At 35.5% G+C, this 22,522-nt stretch overlaps 1 protein-coding gene across 1 annotated transcript in view; it reads left to right on the top strand.

Annotated features, from left to right (window-relative positions):
- Nucleotides 1–6,698: 6,698 nt before the first annotated feature.
- KDM4C (lysine demethylase 4C) overlaps nucleotides 6,699–22,522 on the top strand; it is a 236,830-nt gene continuing 221,006 nt past the window's right edge. The window contains exons 1-6 of the mRNA XM_062514063.1: nucleotides 6,699–6,804; nucleotides 8,861–8,961; nucleotides 9,522–9,613; nucleotides 10,894–11,058; nucleotides 16,655–16,830; nucleotides 19,540–19,654. Of these exons, the coding sequence (XP_062370047.1) occupies nucleotides 10,915–11,058; nucleotides 16,655–16,830; nucleotides 19,540–19,654 (435 nt within the window). The 5' untranslated portion in view covers nucleotides 6,699–6,804; nucleotides 8,861–8,961; nucleotides 9,522–9,613; nucleotides 10,894–10,914. The remainder of the gene's footprint in view (nucleotides 6,805–8,860; nucleotides 8,962–9,521; nucleotides 9,614–10,893; nucleotides 11,059–16,654; nucleotides 16,831–19,539; nucleotides 19,655–22,522) is intronic.

Raw genomic sequence — 22,522 nt, 5'->3', positions numbered from 1 at the left:
GGAGCTTTGAAGGGAAGATGTATTACTATAATTCTGTCAATATAAGGTATTTGCAAAGTCTCTGAATGATCACAAGAATGGTTCAAAAAGTGGTGTTCTGAAATGTTAAGATTTTAGTACTAGTGTTGTAAAAAATCTCCACAGTCACTTGATAGTTTAGATTCACAGAAGACCTCTAGGATATTCTGAAGATAACCAATATTTTATACTTGGAGCATGGTAACTGTTGTGTAATCAAATCACATAATTAAGGTGTTAATAAGCATTTGGTGGTCCAAAATCCCGATATTTGTTATAAATAAACTGTTATTGTAGTTTTGTTATATGTACACTTAGAGTTTACTTCAGGTTTCGTAGCTGGCATTGTATGTCATAATTAATTCTGCTGTAGGCTTGCCCTTTCCTCCAACTAAGTTTCACCTGTTTAAAATTGTGGAATTGCACATAGCAGTTGGGTTGCTGGCTTTGTCTGAATAGTTGTACCACTGAGTTATGCAAGTACTCATTTTTATCTGTAATTCTGTTTATGCTCAGCATTTGCGGGACAGGATATTTGGGACAATATAGTTGGGGCACTGTACTTAGGACAGTAAACCTGAAAAATGTCTAGACACTGTTCCAGGTAGCCTCTTCCAGGCATCAGGAGGACAATCTATATAATCATTATAATCTGTATAAACAAAGATTAGAAAATATATATCAGGATTTTAATTTTAAGGTATTAAAGTTGCCAGAGTGAAAGTTCAAAACACAACTCTTAGAGAATAAAACTGAATACTGAAAAAAACCCAGTGTCTAGTTTCTGATTTTCTGACAAGGTGGGATTATTCATTGACTGATGCAGATACTTTAGGGAACTTTCACAAACAAAATATGCTGCAGTTCCTTTGTAACATTTCTGCTGCTAAAATACAGAGTGACTCGATTGGATTTTTGGGATTTAGCTCATTACACCCATGATATTTTGTCTGAAGATGGATTACACTTGCTGGATTTTGTCTAATATTAAATTAAAGGACTAGTAACTACCAGGTAGCTTGTCTCCAAGAGCTAGAAAAATGCATACATTCATGTTAGATGTTGTATGACAGACATTACTGTGCTGAGTCAGGTTTTGTTTCACTTTCACAGTTTATTTCTTTGATTAAAAAAGTATATAAGTTGCCAAAATGGTAAATGAGCCTATGGAATGAACTTATCTTTTGGAGCTGGATAAATGGTCTATAATCATAAATTGTTTTGAAAAAGAGTAAAATCCATTTAAAATTAAATTGGGTAAACATGTAGAGGTCTGTAAAGTAAGCTACAAATAAAGGCATAGAAACAGAAAAGTGGGACAAACTCCAAGTTTAAGAATTCAAACTCTTCATGTCTGGGTTTGACTTGATAGAAGTATTTTGAGTATTTGGTTTGAATGAATTAAGATAAATATTTAAAAACTGAGATATGTCAGATATTTAAAACTTGGAAAATTAATTAATTAATAAATAATAGAAGAAGACCACTTTTTTAACTGATTTGCTGCCTTGAAAGTTGTAGTATGGCTTATACTTAACATGATTTGGTGAAACTTCTAAACTCAGTGTCCTGTTGCCCTTGTGGAAATCTACTTTGGATTTATTGATGAAGATCTGTGCATAGTCTTAGAATATCCTGAGTTGGAACGAACACACAAGGACCTGTGAGTTCATCTCCTGATTCTGCACAGGGCCACCCCAAGAACCATACCATGTGTCACAGTATTGTCCAAAGGCTTCTTAAACACTGTCAGGCTTGGTGCTGTGGCCACTTTGCTCGGGAACCCATTCCAGTGCTCCGCCACCCTCTGGGTGAAGAACCTTTTCCTGATATCCAACCTAAGTCTCCCCTGATAAAATTTCAAGCCATTTTCTCTGGTCCTGTCACTGTCACCATAGAGAAGAGATCAGTGCCTGCCCCTCCTCTTCCCTTCCTGAGGAAGTTTTAACTGCAATGAGGTCTCCCCTCAGATTCCTCCAGATGGGATAGATCAAGTGGCCTTTGCTGCTCCTGATACAGCTTCCCCTCAAGGCCCTTTAGAGTTGAACTTGCTTCTTTTGTGTGATATAATATTGTGGGTTAGAGCCAGGTAGTTCCCAGATACCAATCTGTGAGTTCCTTATGTGGTCTGCCACTCCTATTAAATGGTATGTCATTTCAGGGGCCTGGAATCAGTTTGGAGTGAGGAGCTTTTGGTCATGCAAGCTGGCTGTATGTGTGGTTTGCTTCAGTGTGCATGCTTTCAGTTGTAACAACAGAAAGGCATGACATTCCTGGCTATAGCCCCGCCACTTGGTATTGGACGAAAATGTGAGGGCAGGGGAATTGCATAAAGTCTTGAATTATGAAATTCCTTATGAGGGTGCAACTGCTCACACTGAAGGTATGCTTTTTGACTGGTGCAGAAATGCTATTTGAGGTATTCCATAAATAAGCAGCCTTAAGAGAAACAAGTGCCTCTTTCTGTTTCTTAGGTTTTAGAGCCTCATTTATATGTTTGGTGTTTTTTGTTTATTGTTTTTCTTTCCCCCCTCATGCTGTCCTTGTTCAGCTTCTAATAAATGATTTGCCATATAATGGTTCCTTGGAAAATTATTATCGCAGTTACTGTAGCATATCCCTGAAAAAAAATGCATGTTTGGTATTAAGGACTTGTGAAGTCCAAACTATAAGGGTATCTTTCAGGAGGAGACCTGTTAAAGGAGTTAATTAAATGCCATATAGGCAGAAATGACAGGCCTACTAAAACTGTGCTTCAAAAAGTGCTTTATTAGGAAGGAGTTCATATCTACCACCTGGGATTTCTGTCCCCAATAATATGATAGTTTCTTTCCTGGTTCTTTTCCTTCCTTACCGAAAAATAAATTATTACAAAACCAGCACAGTTGCATCAGCACTGAATATTTTTCTGAAATTTTAGGTACTTGTAAATCAGCTTTTTGAAAACTGAGAGCTAGGCCAAACCACCCGCTGGGCTTTGTGAGGACTACACCTAAGTTTGAAAATGTTACACCATTGTGTGATTTGCATCTTAAATAGTGCTTTCAGCTTGGATATTCTTTTCCATTGACTAAAAGTAATTTACTGAAACTGAGAAAGATCCAGAAACAGGATGATCAGAAATATGGAATGGATTTTCTGTGGTGAGACTCAAGTTTTTGGCTTGGGAGAGAGATAGACTGCATGAGACCATAGTAAAGATCTGTAGTTCCAGTATGGTCTGAAGGTAAATGTAATTTAGGTAATTATTAGATAATTAAATAATTTTTCTCAGTATGCACTTGAGCTATGAAATGAAACTTAAAGGTGAAATATTCAACATACACAGAGGAAGATACATCACTTCATATTGTTGATTGTAGAGTGCTTCATCATGAAATGTTTTGGATATCAAAGGCCTAGAAAGATTCAAAATTATGGGGGAAAAATAATCAAACTCTGCAAAGTGCAGTAGTATCCTCTGTGTTTAAAGATTCCTTGGTATGTACATTACTGAAGAATGAGATGGTATTCTGAAAATGTATATTATGAGTTACCCCGAGTAACTCTGTGTATAAGTTACTTACTTATATATAGATACTTGCTGTTAGCAATTGTGGAGATTGGTTAGGTTCTTGATTACTTGCTTTTAGATTGCTGGACGCTGTTACATGCTGCTTCCAGTTAGGGTGATGGATTTAATACCTGTGTTTTAATTAATAAAAGGTAGAAACTCTTGAATCATGTGTTGCAGATAAAAATGAGAAAAATACTTTTTCTGTAGGTTTTTTTTTTCCTTGCCCTTTGTCCCAGATCACTTATTTCAAGATGTTTTTCATGCTTTGAGCCTGGTGTGGGAGAAGAATGTCTAGGGAATGAATTCAGGTAATTTTTCAGTTCAAAATTTATGGGCTCAAATTAATCCAATTTATAGTTTTGAAACATTGTTGCTGTAGGGTGGTATCAGACATAGAAATGTAAACTTGAAGTGAAGCTTGCAGACTACTCAGAGCTTTGTGGTAAAATAGAGGTGGTTTCAGGATCTTCAGAATATGGTTATCTGCCCAGATTCCTGATTTCTTAAGTTTGTATAATCTATTAAAATCTTCAGTACTCCTAACATTTATAAACTTGAGTTTTTCCAACTTGATGATGGTGGGTATCTGAGGAATACATAGCTAACCATGGGATTTGGCCTCCTATCACAAATACACAGCATTATGTTCTATGTATTTATTTCCACTGTTAATAAAGTCAAATAACCTATACAGATTTGGAATTCCTGATAGATAGGATCCCTTTTGAAGGTACATAAAGTAGGCAGACATAATTGCCTGCAAGTTTACTGTTATTAAAGGAACAATTCAGACATAAGTATGCAAAGCCGAATTACACTGAGAATTTACTACTTGCATGCTCAGTAACAGTTGAACATGCAAACTGTGCTTTTATGTTTCCAGTTACCTGAAAGTGCACTAATGCAGGATTTTGTGTTTTTGAATTTGCTTTGCTGAACAGTACAGGGAGTTGGATGGTACCTACTTACAGAATATATTAACAACTTTTAAAAAGTTGTGAATCTACCCATGGAGTTTTTGCTTATAAGTAAAATTGCTGCTGCAGCTATTATAGATTAAGACACAATTTTCTACTACTTGCTTCCTTTCCAGCTTGTGCAGAGCTGGTGGTGCAAACATGTCTATTCTGCAAAACAGCTGCAAAAAAAAAATTAAAAAAAAAAAGCTGGGGCTTTCTGTACATGCCTTACTCTGGACAAGTGTATTTTCGTCTTGTTATCTACTGGAAAAAAGTTCCCAGGATGAGTTCTTTCGCAAATACTTGTTGTCCCATAGTTACTGTGGGTGAAAAGGAAAAATATGTGTTTTAGTTAATTTATCTGGGAGAAGTGGTGACTTCTCACACTGTGGACATTTGATTATTTTCCCCTCTTCCTACTTCTTTTTTCTTTTGCTGGAGCTTGCTTTATCTAATTTGTTTAATTTGGATAGTGCAATAAAGCTTGTGGACACTGCAATTCTATTTATTAGAGCACACAGAATAAAATAAACTTATCTTTCAAAATATGTTCACATTAATTTATGATTTAGTGGCCTATGGTTATTTATTGCTTTTCCATGTTAGCTAATAATTTTGTGTTTAGCAGGGTAGATGTAGTCTGTGCTTTTCCTTTTTTTTTTTTTTTTTTTTCCAACAGAGCTTTCATTAGAGGAGACTGCCCAAAGGAGGCAATCAAGAGATGCCTCACAGAAGGCATCTTTGGGAGAACTGTTTTGTCAAGTCTTGTGTAGTCTGGATCCATAAAGTTCGGATTCCCCACTGATGTGGGTGGATTTCATAGTACTGGTTAGTTTATTTTAGACTAGAAGCAAAAAGAAGCGTATAGCCCTCAGAGCATAGTATTAAGGTGGAGAAGAATATTGTAAATAGCAAAAGTTGGTTTAATGTAGTGAAGGCTACAGGTGTTTTGCCTTTTAACTAACTGCAAATTAACACATGCTGTTTTTCTAGTGTGTTTCATTCTGATTTAGTATTTTCTAGTTGTGTCAGTTGGTGTCTTGCTTGTAAATTGATTAAACACAGTTGCTAATTTAGGTTTCTATTTTCTGTATCAAGTAAATGGAACTTGGAAGATAGTTTCCAGTTCCGGAAATAATGTATTGTGCAGTCTTCTGAGGGCATAGAAGATTCTGCATGGAGGATCAGTGTTTAACACTTTAACTAATAGATTTTATCTAGTATTCTGACAATTGCAACAGTAGGGCAAGTTGTGGACATTAAAAAGAAACAGTTCAATGTTTTGGCAGTGGAGGCTGGAAATTTAATTTGTAAATTTGTAAAATTTAATTTGTAAAAGCAAGCTTTAGTTGACTGTGGTGGGGTAGAGAGATCTTTTCCTTTTCTTAGGATATAGAAGAAACAATTATGTAGATTTTGCAATTACCAAAAAACATGTGAAATATGTTATTAAGCATATAATATACACTTCTGCTCTTTAGTATCAGATTTGTCATGTCTGTACAAGCCATGTACTTCAGATTTTGCAGGATTTGTTTAAAAGAGCACTTTTCCTATCATCATAACTAGTGAAATGCATTTGCATCTTGGATTATGTAAATAATTATAGCATTAATGAGATTTAATATTGCTGTGTGTGAGCTTTTCTAGCATTGAACTCTGGTGTTTTTAGTTCATCAGATTTCTTGGGTTACATACTGACACAGATGTGGATGATTGAACTTTGCTTACCATGTTTTCACTTCTGCAGTTTTAAGACTAATGTAGCATTAATATTTCTCTGGCTGATGATTTGAGGGTTTTAACAAGGCAGTACAATGGCTTTAAACATTCCAAAAGAAAAAGGTTCTTTAACCTAGTTATTAGCTTGACAACTTAGCTCTTTAGCTGGCAACTTTGGAGAAACTACATGCTTGTATTTTATTTATATTCTGAATTAATAAGACACTTTAAAGACATAGGCAGACTACTTGGTCACCAAGAAATTGGAGATTTATGGACAGGCTGTGAAGTTTATTGGATCAGGTTCATAGCTTGGGCTTGTTTGGCTACAGCTTTTCCATGACTAGCTAAAAAGCTTCTTTTAATGTTATGTAAAGTACTAATGTATTATAATTTGAATGATGTTTGTTCACATTTATTCACACTACTCTTTGTTTTTATAGGTAATGATGGGCATCTTTCTCAGCGTGCAGTACTGTCTTGCAAGGGGACAGAAAATGTCTGATTACAGTGCTGATATGAGGGACTAAAAATAACTGTAAAATTTCTGTGTGTACATATTACTTGTCTTTTTAGTTTAAGAAGTGTAGCCTGGGCATATTTGCCTTCTTTTTATAATTTTGTATTTACTAATATTTTGCACATTTTCATTGTGTAGTAGTAAATAAAAGCTCTGTGAGTTTTATTTCTTACGTTGTACAGCTTTGTATCATCACAAAATAGCTAGTTACATATACAACTAAATGCAATAATTAAGTCAGCAATAATATGATTGCAGTGCAGATTTTGCATTAGAATGTCTCCTAGTAGCTGTAATTTTGTTTGCAAAAGAATCTCTGAAGGCCTCTTAACTATTACACTGGAGTATATATTATGTTGTCTTGTCTTAATGATTTGGCTAGGGTATAACTGAGTTTTTGCATGTGAGAAAAAACCAAAAATAGGCATTGTTTGGAGAAAGAATGTAGGACTCTGGAGTTCCACAAAGTCCTTGAAAGAATTACATGTTGTGTTAGAAGTTAATAGAGTTGAATTGGAAGGCCAACATTTTCTGGTTAGTTTGTAGCATAGCATGATTGTTTGCTTTAAATTTAAACCCTGTACTTGTGCTTACTGTTCCAGATTGGTGTTTGTAGAATGTGTAGTTTGTGTAATGAAGAAATACAATAATGAATTTGCGAAACAGATTTAAGGAGTTACAGCTGATAGATAGATCACAGTTGTAAAGGTGGTGTTGAATTACTAAAAAATCATAAAATTAATAGAAACATCTAGTGGACTTCTAGTGTGGCAAATTCTGCATAGCCTTTTTGATCTTTCTGTCACTTAATCTAAAGATGTTACATAGTCAAATCTTCTTAAGGAGTTCTTGCAAACATTGAGCTTATCAAGGAGTAGCTTTACCCAGTAAGTTATATGAGATGTTTTTAACTGAGGAAGAACTGTTACACAAAAGCATGGATCCAACAGTTTATTTCTGCTGAAAGTAGCATAGCTGGCTGGTCTGTGTGCACTGCTTAGGGACCTGGACACTAAGATAGATGGAAGCTGATAGGAAAAAGATCTGTGAAAGGCAGGATTTGTACTGTTTACACTGCAATGAAGCTGGGGAAATATTCAGCCTTTCCAGTGCTCTACACATCTTCATAATTAGTTGAAAGTTATTAATTCTGCTTGTGATACAGATTGAGGTTCATCGCTGTGTGATATGTTGCATGCTTGAGCCTAGTCTTCCATTATGAAGAGATAAGGGAATAATCTTGTTAATATCTTCACAAACAGGATTTTAAGAGTTTGGTAGCCAGGCCAGAATGCTGATGTGTGAAAGTTAGCATGAGTTAATAATAGTTTATTAGTTTGATTAACAATCCTTAAATTAAGTGAATTTCTTCATTGTGTCCAAGTGCCAGGGTATATTCAGTTCATTTGGTACATGGCTGTTTTTAAAGCAGCTCATCCATTAAAACTTACCAGTTTTGGTGAGATGTTTTGGTTAAGAGGAATCTTTATCATGCTAATTTATGCAATAATAACTTTGTTGTGCCTGGTGCTTGAAATCAGACATTGGCCAAAATAATCCTGCAGCTTTTCTCATAGCTGAACCACTTGGATAAGTCTCTTTTTTGTCTACTTACCCTTTTGCATAAGGAATATAGGAAATCAGATATATTTCAAACTTTTACCCCTTCACATTAAAAAAAAAAATTCCAGGGAAGAGTCTCAGGCTTAAACTGAAACTGTGGTTTCTTATGCTCTTCTTCCATAGAGAAAAACAGGATTGAAAGGTTTATAAAAGGTTTCCTTTTGATGCTGACTTTCTGTATGCATAATTTAATTTCATATGTTTATATAGCAACTGAAAGTTAATTAGTAAAATAAATCAGTTTATGCTTTTGGAAATGGGCTTCATCCGTCATGTAGTGAAAGGTGATGCAGGTGAAATCTGACACTGTGTGCTTGTGTGAGTTGGCAGAATTAATACTAATTTGTGTGTTTAGCTGGTACAGGGCTGTGTTTGGGATTCAGTATGAGAATAATGCTGGTAACACACTGATGTTTTGGTTGTTTCCAAGCAGTGCTTAATCAGTGTTTTTCACTCTTCCAGTAAGGGGATGCACAAAAAACTGGGAGGAAGCTGACCAGGAGAGATGATCTGAACTGGCCGAAGGGCTGTTCAATACCACATGCCCAGTGTATATAACATGGGTGAGTTACCCAGAAGGGTGGCTGATCACAGTTTTGTTTTGTGTATCACCTGGGCTGTTTTAGGTTTTGTCTCTCTCTCTCTGTGATAACAATAAATAAAAAAATACTTTGTTTCACTTATTAAGCTGTTCTTAACTCATGAATATTTACTTTTTTCCTGATTGTCCTTCCAATCTCACTATGGATGGGGGAAGTTAGCAGCTGTGTGGTACTTAATTGGCAGTTTGGCACCCAGTGTTTGGCATGAAGGGTTGAGGTAACCAGAGACCTGATTAGAACATGTTGGAAGAAATTTGTTACAAGCAGTTTTTTTGTAAGGTTAATGAAGCATTTTGTGAAGGGCAGATGGAACATGGTAATTTATACTTGGAAATACAACACCTTCTGATCTGAAGGTAATGTGTATCTCTCACTTGCCTAAAGATCAGTCCTTTCTTGAGTACTGTATCCTGGTATGAAATAAAAATTACTTTCTTTTAGTCAGTCTCAATGTAGAAATGGAAATCAGAGGAAATGCTGATATTATGTGTATAGTTTACTTGCGTTTTTCTCTGTTGAAGTTTTCAGAGAATGAGCAGAAATATAATCCTGTTGTTAAGCTGCTGATGGTGTGAACTAGAAAATCTAAGTGCTCTTCCTCTGTATTGGCAGGGTAAGTGGGAAGTGAATTTTAAATAAGTGGTTGTTGTGGTTTAATGTAGTTTAGTTTTTAGTTAAGGAAAAAAATCCATGAGCTACAGAAGTGATTCCCTGTAAGGACCGTGGCAGCTTCCTTCAGACCTGACAGAACTAATCTGCTGATTAGTTTTGAATATTGACATATTTTGAATATTTTCATGAATATTTTTCCCTTGTAACTTATGGAATGCTTTGGAGGGGTGTAGTGTTCTGGCCACAGCTCTAAGCAAAAGCACCAGTGTTGAAGCAAGCAGATGTTGAAGTAGCTGTGATCTAATGAGAAGCTTGAATAGGGAGAAATGAGAGACATGAGAAACCTAGCCCCAGGGATGAGAGAAGAAATCCTCTGTTCCCAGAATTAAGAGAACTTTTGTTTCTCTGTTAGAACAGCTCATCCTTAAAATTGTACCCTGGTAAACTGAGATGACCTATGGTGGTAGTTGTGGGAAAATTACCAAACCATGGGAGGGACCTTCATGATTGCAGATTTCCCGGTGGCTGCTTGCTGTTTGTGAAAATTAAAACCACGGCAGAAACTGTTTCTTGTGGAAAAGTCTCCATGGCATGGCAGGAGAGACTCCTCTCCCAAAGTGAACTGAAGAAACAATATTTTAAAAGTGGTAAACTGACTGAAAATAACGAATTTGTCTCTTCACATTGTCAGTAGGAAAAGAAAGAAGAGTTGGGGGAGAAGTTTTCTGGAGGTATATTCTGATTTCTTACAATTTTTTCATTTTTCTTTAAGGTTTTGAGCCTGCTTTGCTCTCCTCCTAATCCTTATCTTGCAGCAGAAAATGAGTAAATAATTCTAGTGGGTGCTCTGGCATTTGGCCAGCACTACATCCAGTACATTGGTTTTCTCTGTTTACTGAATGGAAGTAGTGATATTTTATCAAATGTAGCTTTGTTACTCTGGGTTGTGCCTGTGTGATGAAACTCTCTAGACGGAGAATGTGCAGATGGATCTGCTCAGTAAGATGCTGGGTTAACTTGAGAAAACATACTGCAACATCAGAGGTATGGACTGGACTGTGTTCTTGTCATTTACAATAGTAAATTTGTTCTGGGTAAAGGCGTATTTTCAAAGGAGTAAGGATAAAAAGCAAACATTTATTTTGTCCCTTTTATACTAGCCTGGGAAGATAATGTTAGATACTTTTTTCCTGTTTGAAACCATGTATATTGGGTGTCAGAATTGATTTTACAGGTTATTCTTGACAGTGTATGTTTCTGTTCTTTTTTTTTTTTTAACAGTTGGATTGAAATTGAACCAGAATGGCTGCTGTTATCTCAGATAGTCCTCCAAACCCAAGCTGCAAAATCATGACTTTTAGACCTTCGATGGATGAATTCAGAGAATTCAACAAATACTTAGCACACATGGAATCACAAGGTGCTCATAGAGCTGGAGTTGCAAAGGTAAACATCTATAACATTGAAGAAAAATGTTCCTAATACATTATCTCCCATTACTTGTATTTTGCTGATTACAAACCTGACCTTTTTATTATTTAATTCTTTTTTCCAAATGATTTTCAGGGAGTAGGTAATGCTATGTTACTATTCTGAGAAAGAGCCTTTCAGTGTCTCTGATATTTCATATAGTCTAATGAAAATGATGCATACTGTTTTCTCTCTAACTGTAAATTGTTTAGAAGTTTACAATAGCAAAATAGGATTTATTTCTAAGTAGATTTAAACTATTTTTTGTCATATCTGAATAAAGCAGGGAGTTGATAGTATAAATTAAAGTAGTCCTGATATACCCAGTGTTGAACTTGATGTTTTAGGGTTGTGTAAAGCTTTCTGGGACAAATAATCCCACTTCATTGAGGCAAATGTAAAAATGGGAAGGCAGTGCTTGAATGGAAATTGTTTTCCTTTTAATGGTGATCATGTTATGTTGTTGTTGACATAATTTAATGATACATCATGTAATTGTTTATGCTGTATCTGTTTTGCCACTTTTCAAACCAGAAGAAAATAGCACGAGTCTACAAATACCAGCTTAGTTACTGTAAATACTCTGTGGGAATTGCTATCTCCATCACTGGGGTTTGCAGCTAATGTTATGTGGTCAAGACATTTAAAATCGGAGCAAGAAGGAACAAAACTTGAAATTCTTGGTTTCTCCCCTGCCCACTCCTACCTCCTGCTTCCTGTGATGCAAAACAAAACTGAATTCCTCACTCTTTGAAAACCTTGTAGGTTGTGGGTTTTTTGTTTTTCATTTCAACTCAGAGAGTATATAGGTTATATTCTCAAATTTTCTCTGCAAACAGAAGTAGAAATGTGATAAATAGGCAAGAGTGGAAAGTCTCAATTTTTCCCATGTTCAGCTATGTTCTGGAACCTGTGAGTCTATGGGGATGATGTGTTGCAGTCCTTTAATCTTGAACAGAAAACTTCATTGTAGTGATACCTTCTTGCTTGGTTGAACACCAATTAAAGCACCTCTTGCTGTTTTCAGTCTGTCAGTAACTTGCAACACATTACTAGGTTGTCTTGAGAATTTTATATGCTATTTTTCACTATATTTTGATAATATCTCAAAAATTTATAAATGAAAATTAACCAAGTATATTTAAAAACAAATCAAGTGAATAATTAATACTGAAAAAGTTTAAGGGACATTTTCTGAGTTTCAGATATTGGGTTTAAAATAACAGGGAAAAAGTACCAGTTTTGATAGTAATAGAAAATTAACTTACAGGGAACCAATTTTTTTAAGTTCAGGATGGACAGTCTCAGGTATGAATGCAAGAACAATAACGACTACCAGAAGACACTGCATGCATTTTGCAGAAACAGGAATTTAAGCTCTAAATGGAGAGCACTGTCAGAGTAGGCATACCCAACACAACAATTTGGGTCAAATGTGAACATGTAAGGGGAGAAGTCCTGTTACCTGTGTAGAAGAATATATGTGTGTAAATGGGGATGAAATGACTGTAAGGCTTGCACATATTGAAGGAAGGAAGGAGTATGGGAAATAATATGTTAAAAAACTGCAGCCATTACTGAAGTTCCTAATACTATGTCTGAAACAAATAATTAAGGTATTAGACAAACAATATCAAACCATTTCCAAAGCAGATAACGTACTGTGGCATCCTTTGAGCAAATCAGCAAAAAATTGCCATTAATAGCTTTTGAAAATCTGAAATGAGCTTTAGGCATAGAAAATCTATTTTAGTCTTACTGTTACAGAGGATTTTATAGTTAAAAAGGAAGACAAAGGCTGAAAACAGTGGGGCAAATAACAAACAAGGGACAATAATAGATTACTTGTCTTTACTGAAGAATGAGGTGTTTTGAAAACTCAGGCTGCATTAATACAAAGCAAAAGAGTTAGTTAATTTGCAGTCACACTGGCAAGTAGAAAAGTAATTTCAGAACACTGTGCTGAAAACAGATACTGGCAAGTGCAAGAAAAACAGTTTGCAGATGAGTTGGGGAGAAATAGTTGCATAGAAGTTGTAGCCAGTGCAATTCAGAACCAGATCTGTGGGAGATTAGTAGTATATGAAGTGGATTTAACAGAAATGTATGTGCTGATAGCACTCTGCTTTAACCTCAGTAGTACTGAAGTGCAGTCTTCATGCAGGAGACTCACTGGTATAACTAAGACATCCCTATCTAAAACCCTATCACACTAAATGATGTTAGACTGTATTAATATGCTTATGATCTTTGATAAATAAATAAATATGTAAATAAAAAAGCCTTGACTTAGGCTTTTCCTTTTTCATATTTGAGCATTCAAAAACATGATTGATGAATTTGATCTAGTTTACCCATTGGATAAATCTAACTTGCTTGACTTTGAAGAGGCTTTTTTTTACTAAAGGAAATATGAGGATGCTTCAGTTGTACAGGTCAGAGGTAGAAGCACAGAGACCCAGTCATTGTTTCCAACTGTTACACTGGCTAGCTGTATGTTGAACGTGATGTATTAACATCTTCAGTCCTTTTCCTCGTCTTCATTAGAAAATGCAAATTCTTTGGGGCAGGAAGTTTATTTTTATCTTCTTAATTGTTTTTTTTTTGCATATTGGTTCCCCACAGAATTCACTTATCTAACCAGCACTCTAATTACAGCAGTAATAAACACATGCCATTTAGCTGAAAGGGGATATTTTGAACCTGTATTCACAAAAAAATTTGTATTGCTTAAAGCATACTGACCTTGAACTAAATAAGATAATGCAAATTTTGCTTTTCAGTATTCATATATTTGAGCCAAACCTCCAACTTCATGCTTAATAATCATGAAAATGGAAATCTCTATGCACATACTTGATTTCTATGCACATATTCCGAATGCATGAGTTCTCTGCTTCCAAACTAACATATTTTGTTAACATGCATATAATTTAAGAGTTCTGTGAAAGAAATAAGTAGGAATCACAAGATGATTGGATTACTTTTTTTCTCTAAAAGCAACCAACATTAAAACTTGCTAAGTAGTTCTTGTACAGCGGAAATCGTGTGGAAGCTGAGAGGAAAAAAGGTAGTTGCCTCTGTGTAAAAACTAGATAAAAAAACCTGTTTATGTATAAAATTAAAACATTAGCTATGGAAGTATGTTACTACTAGATACATTTCCTTTGGCTTGATGTTTGTCTCTCACTGTGTGCTTTTATCACTAATGGTCTTGATTGGATTTCTCTGGATTGTCTTGAGTACATTAACATTACAATAATATGCCTATTCGAGATTGTTCTCCAAAGGCAGCAGATGATTTTAGGATCTCTCTTTTTTAGAAGTTTATTACTTTCTTGGAGATATGAAATAGTGAAATTTCTAATGGACACTTATAGATGGAATCCTAAAATGCTTGTAAGAAAACAGCCTAGCTTTGTAGCTTATGGACAGCCTCATATTGATCCCATTATTAAAAGTATTAGAGATACCTCGACCTGAATTACGGTGTAGACAAGAGCATATGCTGAAGTCAAAAGTATGGGTTTTGTTTAACAGTAAATGGAGAGATAGAAAGAAATGGAAAAGGAGAGGGGGAAAGGGGGAGAGGGAGAGAGAGACAGGTTAACTAGAAATACCACCACTCTGGTTTCCAGCTACATCTTCACCATCTTTTTCTGGTCTTGTTGGTGGTGAGGGTCCCCCAAAACCCACAGAATTCAGTAGATAAATATACATTTGGGCCAGGTGGGAATGCCCGGTAGCTCACCTCAGTGGGGGCAAGTTTGATACTGCCTCTCACAACAGACTTTGTATCTGTTGCATCCCTTAGCATCAGGAGGGAGTCAGATGGCTTATGACACCTTCTCAGCTGCCTTTCACTGAATGCCCTGTGTATGTGGCAATCCAGGGGTGGGGGGATTTGCAACTGAGTCAGTAGAGTGTAAGGGAGGATGGGTGTTCGCTCCTTCTGACCAGAGGTTATACCACACCCCCAAAATTTCTCCTTCTCTGCAGTGGGGGAGTGTGAGCAAACCTGGTGTCAGCAGATGGCCTGTGGGCTCTGGCCTCCCTCACCCTAAAGCCAACCAAGGCTGATTTTCAGGACAGCTGCTGGGTTTGGCTTTCTTGTGGATGCCTTATTCTCCCTCAGCTCTGCCTACTTCTCCCTAGACCTGAGATAATTGAACTATAGTGTCTTATCTTTCCTTAGGTGTTTTAACTCACAGTCCAAAATTCCAGGTGTATTCAAGGAGGGGTGGTCTTAGGTGGGCACAGCTTCTTTATACAGTTTTACCATAATGGGCAAAAAGTCCTTCAGAACAATGTTTAAGCCTTTAACGATAACATTTCAGTCTTTTATGCTACCTCAAAATTATGAATTTATTATTAAAATAATATTATTGATTTGTTGTATGTTTATAAAAGCTGTACTACTTTGTTGTAAGATACTTTAAAAGTGTCCAAGCCAGTGTTTGTGGAAATTTGATTTGAGCATAGCAGAAGAATGAAAATAGTGAGTGGATCCAAAAACATACCATTAAGCCTTTAGACAAGTAAAAGTTCAAAAACTAAACCAGACCAAAAAGGATATTTTAAAAATTTTTGTTGCTTTGTTTTAGAAGTGATACAGTTTCATGTTGAGAGTTACCTGTTTTCTGCTGAAATAATACATGCATGAAATATTCAAAATTACCCAGCCTGTTAAAGAACATTGGTATGGCTACAAGCTTCTTTGAAGTTCTTAATGATTTCTTTTGCTACAAATATAAAATCTGCTGAAGAGTTTTCATAGAGTGTGGGTAGTTCTGTGGTATTTGAAATAAATGTGTTAACTTTACAGCTGGTTAATCTGCACATAGCTTTAATCTTCAATTATGAGGATTAAATAATGTAATTATAAAAGCTAATGTATCTAAATTAGTGCACACTCTTTAATAGAGTTGTACCCTGTAGTTTTAGGGGGAATAAATTGAACAGATTCTGAAATCTAAAACTGCTGTATTTATTTCACTATTCAGTAAAAAAAATAGAGTTATACATACTGTTTATGCCAAATAATGTTTAGACAGGGGACTGACAGGTTTTTTTAGGATTTTTTATTTTAATTGAGGACAAAAATTTTAGATCTTTGAATCTTTAGTTGTGTAAAAGACACCTAAGATCACTGAGTCCAGCTTTTGATTTAGCACCTACATTTTCACCTCTAAACTGCATTTCCAAACATGCAACATCTGCACATTTTTTTAACACTAAACATAGGACGTTTATGATGATGTCATGATTTGCAAACTGTCAATTTTAAGGCTTTCTGATTGTAAAAAATTTGTCAACTGTTGCTGTAAATGTGTATTTTTGCACAGTTGTCTGTGAATTGCTGTAGATTGGTGAGTTGCTGCTTGGGAATTGAGGTGATAGTGTGCATGTTTTGAATGGGTTTTTATAGTGTCTAGGACCAATTACAGTATTAAGTAAGCAAATGTTCCTTTGGTCACATGGGCATATTCAACTGTTCTTTTCATTTTTTTTCCAGGATGTTTTGAATTGTTATTGCAACTGTAATGTTCTCTCTTGTTTTCTGGATTTTAAGGTTATCCCACCAAAGGAGTGGAAGCCAAGAAAACATTATGATGATATTGAAGATTTAGTGATTCCTGCTCCAATTCAACAGATGGTCACTGGCCAGTCTGGACTTTTCACACAGTACAATATTCAGAAAAAGCCCATGACAGTGAAGGAGTTCAAGAAGCTGGCCAACAGTGACAAGTATGTACTCTTGCTTAGTAAGACAAATACTTATCTTCACATGTTGTGGTTTCTTTGAATTATGCAAGATGGGTGATTTCTTTTACTTTCTTCCCTGTCTCTCAAGGTATGGAAAGGCACCACAATGTGAATATTGTTTTTATTTATGTTATTGAAAGCATCTGATACCAAGGCAGCAAGAGCATCTAAAAAAACGGAGACATGATGCTTTCTTCTCACTTTTTTCCTTTATCTTCCATAAGATGTAGAAAATAGTGAAGATAATACAGATGTGCATCTGAGTTTTAATTTGATTACACCTATTAATGTTTAATTCACAGATACTAGAATGGCCTATCGCCTTGTAATTCTGAAAACTGATATCTTTTATAATCAATCTAGAAGCTTTTGTGTTAATCTGAGAGAACTCAATGGTATCTAGTGAATGTCAGTGAAATGGTTATGACAAGATGAATATTATGGGAGGGAGGGAAGAAAGGAAGGGCTGAGCAGTGTACTGAAATGTTTCAAACTGTTGAGCCTTCCAAGAAGAGGGAATTGATAGAATGAATTCTTGTCTGTCATTTTGGCCATGTAAAAAGAATATATTTTACTTGACTGTCTCCTCAAAACTGAGTGGAAATAGTTCCTGGAAGATGAGTCAAAGGATCTTAGAAAGAAATTATATTTGAATGAGGGAAGATAATACTGCCACACTTTGAAGGCAAGTTTCTATTATAGGTTAATTAAGAAATTAGGTGTAAGAACAGAAGCTGTTATCAAGATCAGAAAAAACTAGGACATGTAAAGCTTTTGAGGAGGCTCTTCAGCGAATGTCCCATAGGATCCACGCCTTCATGATACTGCAAAACTGATAATCCTTTCCCCCCCCCCAGTTACAATGCATAGCACGTATATATTACTTGTGCAAAATTAAGTTTAGCACACAGTATTCTGTCTCTGGTAATTGGAAATGGGAAACTATTTTGTAGTTCTGAGACTGATTTGTTTAGTAAATATTAGAGGCGAGAGTAAATCATAAGACCTACATGGTATCTGATATAATTTTCAATAATACTTTTTCATAGATTTTAAAGTTTAGATTTTATTAACCCATAATAAATTGAGATACACTAATTTATTAAAATAGTTAATTAATACAGAAATGCTGGGAAGTTTTTAATATGTATCATAGTGTTCATTAGGTTTATTATGTTCATCATGGAATATATTTTGGAAGTGTTTCTGGTTGGAATTTGTATTGTTTTTCTTGAAATCAGATGGCAACCTAATTTCACATGCAAGTGAGGAGCTGGGAGGACTTCCTGTTGATTACTAGCTGTAGGTCTTTCCAAATATTTGTCGCTGCTCTGGAGAAAATGTGTCACATAACCTTCTATGACGCTCTTACTGCAGTTGGTATTTCTTAAACTGTCAAATTTAAGAAAGCTTCTGTTCTCCCATTACAATAATTTTGTTCCTTAAAGGAGACGACTTCTCTGTTAAAGACTTTTTTTTTTTTTTTTGAGTATTAGGATATTATCAGTTTCCTTTGGGTAAGAGAGAAGGGCCATGAACATCTAAATTAAATCATAGTTGATTTAATCCTTTGATCCTCTAAGAGGATCATGTGTACTCAGTCTAATGCATTTCATCTTTCATTTGTTTAGACATTGCAGCTCACCAATGAACCAAAGTGCTTCTCTACTTGACCTGTGGGAAATAGGAGCATATCTGCATCTTGTAATCAAGAAGTTGATGTGTGCATGTTACTCAGGGCCAAACAGAAATACAATCTGCTTTAGTTAAGATGTGTTTTGCTAATTTGTTTTTTTTATCTCTTTTCAGAGTTATTACATTATTTAAATGCACTTGGTCTCAGTGTTGTACGTTTGGATTTTCTTTCAAGTTGTTCAAGTGTAGCATACTGGCAGTTCTACTATGAAACTGTAGTTCTCAGAGTTGCAGTAATGGGGGAAGTAAGTTTTCTTTTCTGGAGACTTAAATATGGAAATACAGAGGTCTGACAAAAGATCCTGAGGCAAAGCTGTTGATAGATGTTTATTATTGTAGTGTGCTTGTGTGGTGCTCCAACAAGATTTTGAAAGGTTACATGAATAACCTTTTATATAAGTGTATTGAAGCATGTATGTGTGTGTTATCTATCTTTTTGCTGTTATAAAGGAGTAAAAAGTTCCCTTAAATACTTACTTTCTCTGCATCATAGAATTTTTTTATCAGCTGTTTGAAACAACAGCTTTTCTTGAAAGATTTTTCTGGGGCAGGAAGAAGAGAAGAAAGTATTGGTTTTGCCTGTGTGGGCTGCATGGCTGAATTAGTTCACATTGTTCTGAGACAGGCTTGTACAGGACCTATATCTGAGTCTTGTCAGAGCTTGTAGTGAGGTAGGAAAACAATAAATACTTCTTAATTGTGTTTTTTGTATGTGTGTTTTTTAAATGAAAAGAAATAAAAGGGAGCATGGGTGGTACATGGACTGATCTGCTGCTGGAGACTGAAGCAAATGTTATGTGGGTTGGTGGATGACTTCAGTTACTGTAGCTGTCACGTAGGAGGTTCCCATGATATGGTTAAGAATTTAGGACATCTGGTAATTCTTCTGTTTCCAAGAATTTGAAATACAGTGACTTCATCTACGAGGTTCAGAAGCACAGTAAAGGCAATTGCTGAAAGATGGTGATGAACCTTTGCCTACCTCTTTCTCTGCAGATACCGCACTCCAAGATATGTAGACTATGAAGATCTGGAGCGTAAATACTGGAAGAACTTGACTTTTGTGGCACCAATTTATGGAGCAGATATCAATGGGAGCATTTATGATGAAGTATGCATAGTTTTTTTATGAAGTTTTATTCCTTCCAGCCCTGTTTTAAAGGGTACTCTGCTTAGAGGATACACTCTTGCTTTGTGACTGAGAATCTGTTTTTTGAAATCTTTGTATTAACTCTTTAAAGCCTCCAAGCAAGGCTGAAATTATCTCTACATCTGCAAGAGTCAGACAGTTCTGTCCTTAGACAGTAGGATATTGCTACTCTTCCTGATCATGACTACTCTTCCCTTTCTTCACTTCAAACTCTCCAGAACTCTGAGATTCCTTCCTACTTGTTAATGTTCTAGTATGTATGTTTCCTGTGTGTATCTGTGGAAATTGAGAGATATTTTAACTAAGTTTTACTTTAAAATTAAAAGATGGACACTTTTTTATCTCTTCTACTGAGGAATATTCATGCTTGGAATGTCTGCAGTTTCCTGGAAATGTAATTACTTATATTGTTTGCCTTTCAGTTAAAACAGATGAAATTAAAATTTCACAAGGAAATTAATTTTGCTGGTTACATGCAAAGATCTCCATGGGTAACAAAGGGACTCTTAAAACAGATCTCATTATCAGAAAAATTACAGAATATCCATTGATATCAGTTAGGCTATATAAGTAAGACAGGACCTAGATTTCTTTAGAGAAAGCACGTTCAAATTCTCTTGTGTGTCCACATAGCTACTTTACAAAATCAATTAGAAAATAATTTAAGAGTCTGATTTGGAATCTTTTTGTGGAGAGACATTCTAGGTGGCTGTTGCTTTGTGAAGACCAACACAAGACATAGAAAAATAGTGTTTCAAGAAATAGAAGTTCACCCTTTTTCTTCTTTGATCTTTGTGCCTTTATTCTTGGCAGACAGTGCCTTATGGTATAATTTTTACGAACGTACGCTTTTTTTTTTGATTGTGTTTGCTTTCATGTTTAGTATCTTGGTTTACTCTTGCATGAGCAGTGTTTCCAAAGAAAAGAGAAGGAATGCAATAATAAGCAATTTGAGAGTGCTGACTGGTCAAAGGGAACATGAGGGATTTCCTTCTTACTCAATTAGACTCTTGGGAAGAGGAGGAAGGCAGGTCAAAGAAAAGCAGCATTTAAGGATCCTAACTCAGATGTGTGTAAGAGAAGGAAACAAAGCACTGAAAATTGCAGTGACTGGGGAAGAAAGCAATAAAAGGTATAATAAAGATACCTTGATACCTGTAATAATGGGTATAATTTAAAAACAAATAACAAAGGAGAAATGTTAGTGAAAGGACTTGACATTAAGGAATGCGAACAGATTGAGCACTTAATGTGACAGCCAGGTGCTGGTGTACAACCGAGGAAAAGAAGGAATATACTTTAGTACCAAAGTGTTGGTGAGAAAGTTATGATCTGCTGATCAAAACGTTGTCTCCTCAGAATAATTTTGCCGCAGTTGATTTTTGGCCAGCAGATGGTGTACTTGCACAAGTAATATTTTTCATGTTGTGGTGCTTGAAGACACTGTTAAGAAGGATCTTTTTGATTTTTGAAATTGGAGGTTGTTTTCATGTCTTCATTCAGTTTCCTTCTGGTTTGTGATTATTTGGGGAAAGACGATGAATACAAATCACTGACATTTTGGGCAGCATTCAGGAGAAAGTGTATGGTGGGATTAATTTGTCTTGGTAGCCTATTTGCAAGAAACTAACAAATGCTTACTTTTTACTAAATACATATTGTAGAAAACGGTGTGTTACAGATGTTACATTTGAGGTAAATATCTGACAGAATTCCTGGTAAAAAAACTACTAGGAACCTAAGGAAAATGTGATACAAACGTGTATGAGGGCTATCAAAATTAGTGAGAAATTGTCCTGTGCTCTGTGTATCAGTTTAACAGTTCACCAATTACATTTTCTTTTCCACTTAGTGACACTCAATTTTATATTTAGACATTTGAATCCAAAGCATGATGGAGCCCAAATTTTTACTATTTAGATAATTTAATAAACGTTATTTGTGGAATCCAGCATCCATCTTGTTGGCATTGTGCCAGAGAGATTATAGATTTTGTATTATTTGTTAGTTTAGACCACAGGATGATAGGTTCTGAGGGGTTTGGAAGATGGGGCAAAATTTTCTGAAGGCTGCATTAAGTGAAACAAAAAAAGACCACACAAAACAAATAAAAACTCCCAATTAAAGCAAAGAAATAACAAAACAAAGCCATAAGTACATGCTTTGAAGTCTAACAACCTACCAATGGTTCAAGTTTACCCTTTTAATATTTGGATTATTCCAGAATCTGTTTAAAATGTTTTTATGGTTATTTGATGGCTTTGAACTCAGATTAAGTCTTTACAAATAAGCAAATAATCTATGAAAACAAGTGTTTGTGCATACTGTAGAGCTTTATGGAAAATAAATTCTATATAGTTTAAGGTTTGCTGGAAATACTATTCTGTGTTATTTGCATTCTAATTGCTGTTACATTTAATGGCAGTGCTTTGTAGGAGAATGACTGTGTAGGTAACTAGAAAAGGCATGATCCCAATGTGTACCATCTAGCTACTGATGAGGGGGGAAGTCTTCCTGGTTTCAAAAAAACGTTCCAACGAAAAGTGACCAGTTTAATACAATGAGTCATTATACATGTTGGACTTCAGTCTGACAATGGCATCTGCTATTCTGCAGAGAAAAGCCAAGTTTGGAAGAAACATGAATAAATACAGTTTTGTGTCTCTCTCACCACTCTCCTCAGCTGCTCTCTGAAAGACACACTTCGCTTTAATTTTTCATCTCTTAGTTTTTTTTCTCCTAATAAGACAATTCCTAATGCCTGTCTTGTCCCATATATAAGGCATGGGGAGCATACATGATATCTAACTGTGTAATGGTTTAGTTTGT

Source organism: Cinclus cinclus, chromosome Z, assembly GCF_963662255.1.
Source record: "Cinclus cinclus chromosome Z, bCinCin1.1, whole genome shotgun sequence".
Taxonomy (NCBI): domain Eukaryota; kingdom Metazoa; phylum Chordata; class Aves; order Passeriformes; family Cinclidae; genus Cinclus; species Cinclus cinclus.
This window is presented reverse-complemented; position numbering and strand designations above follow the sequence as displayed.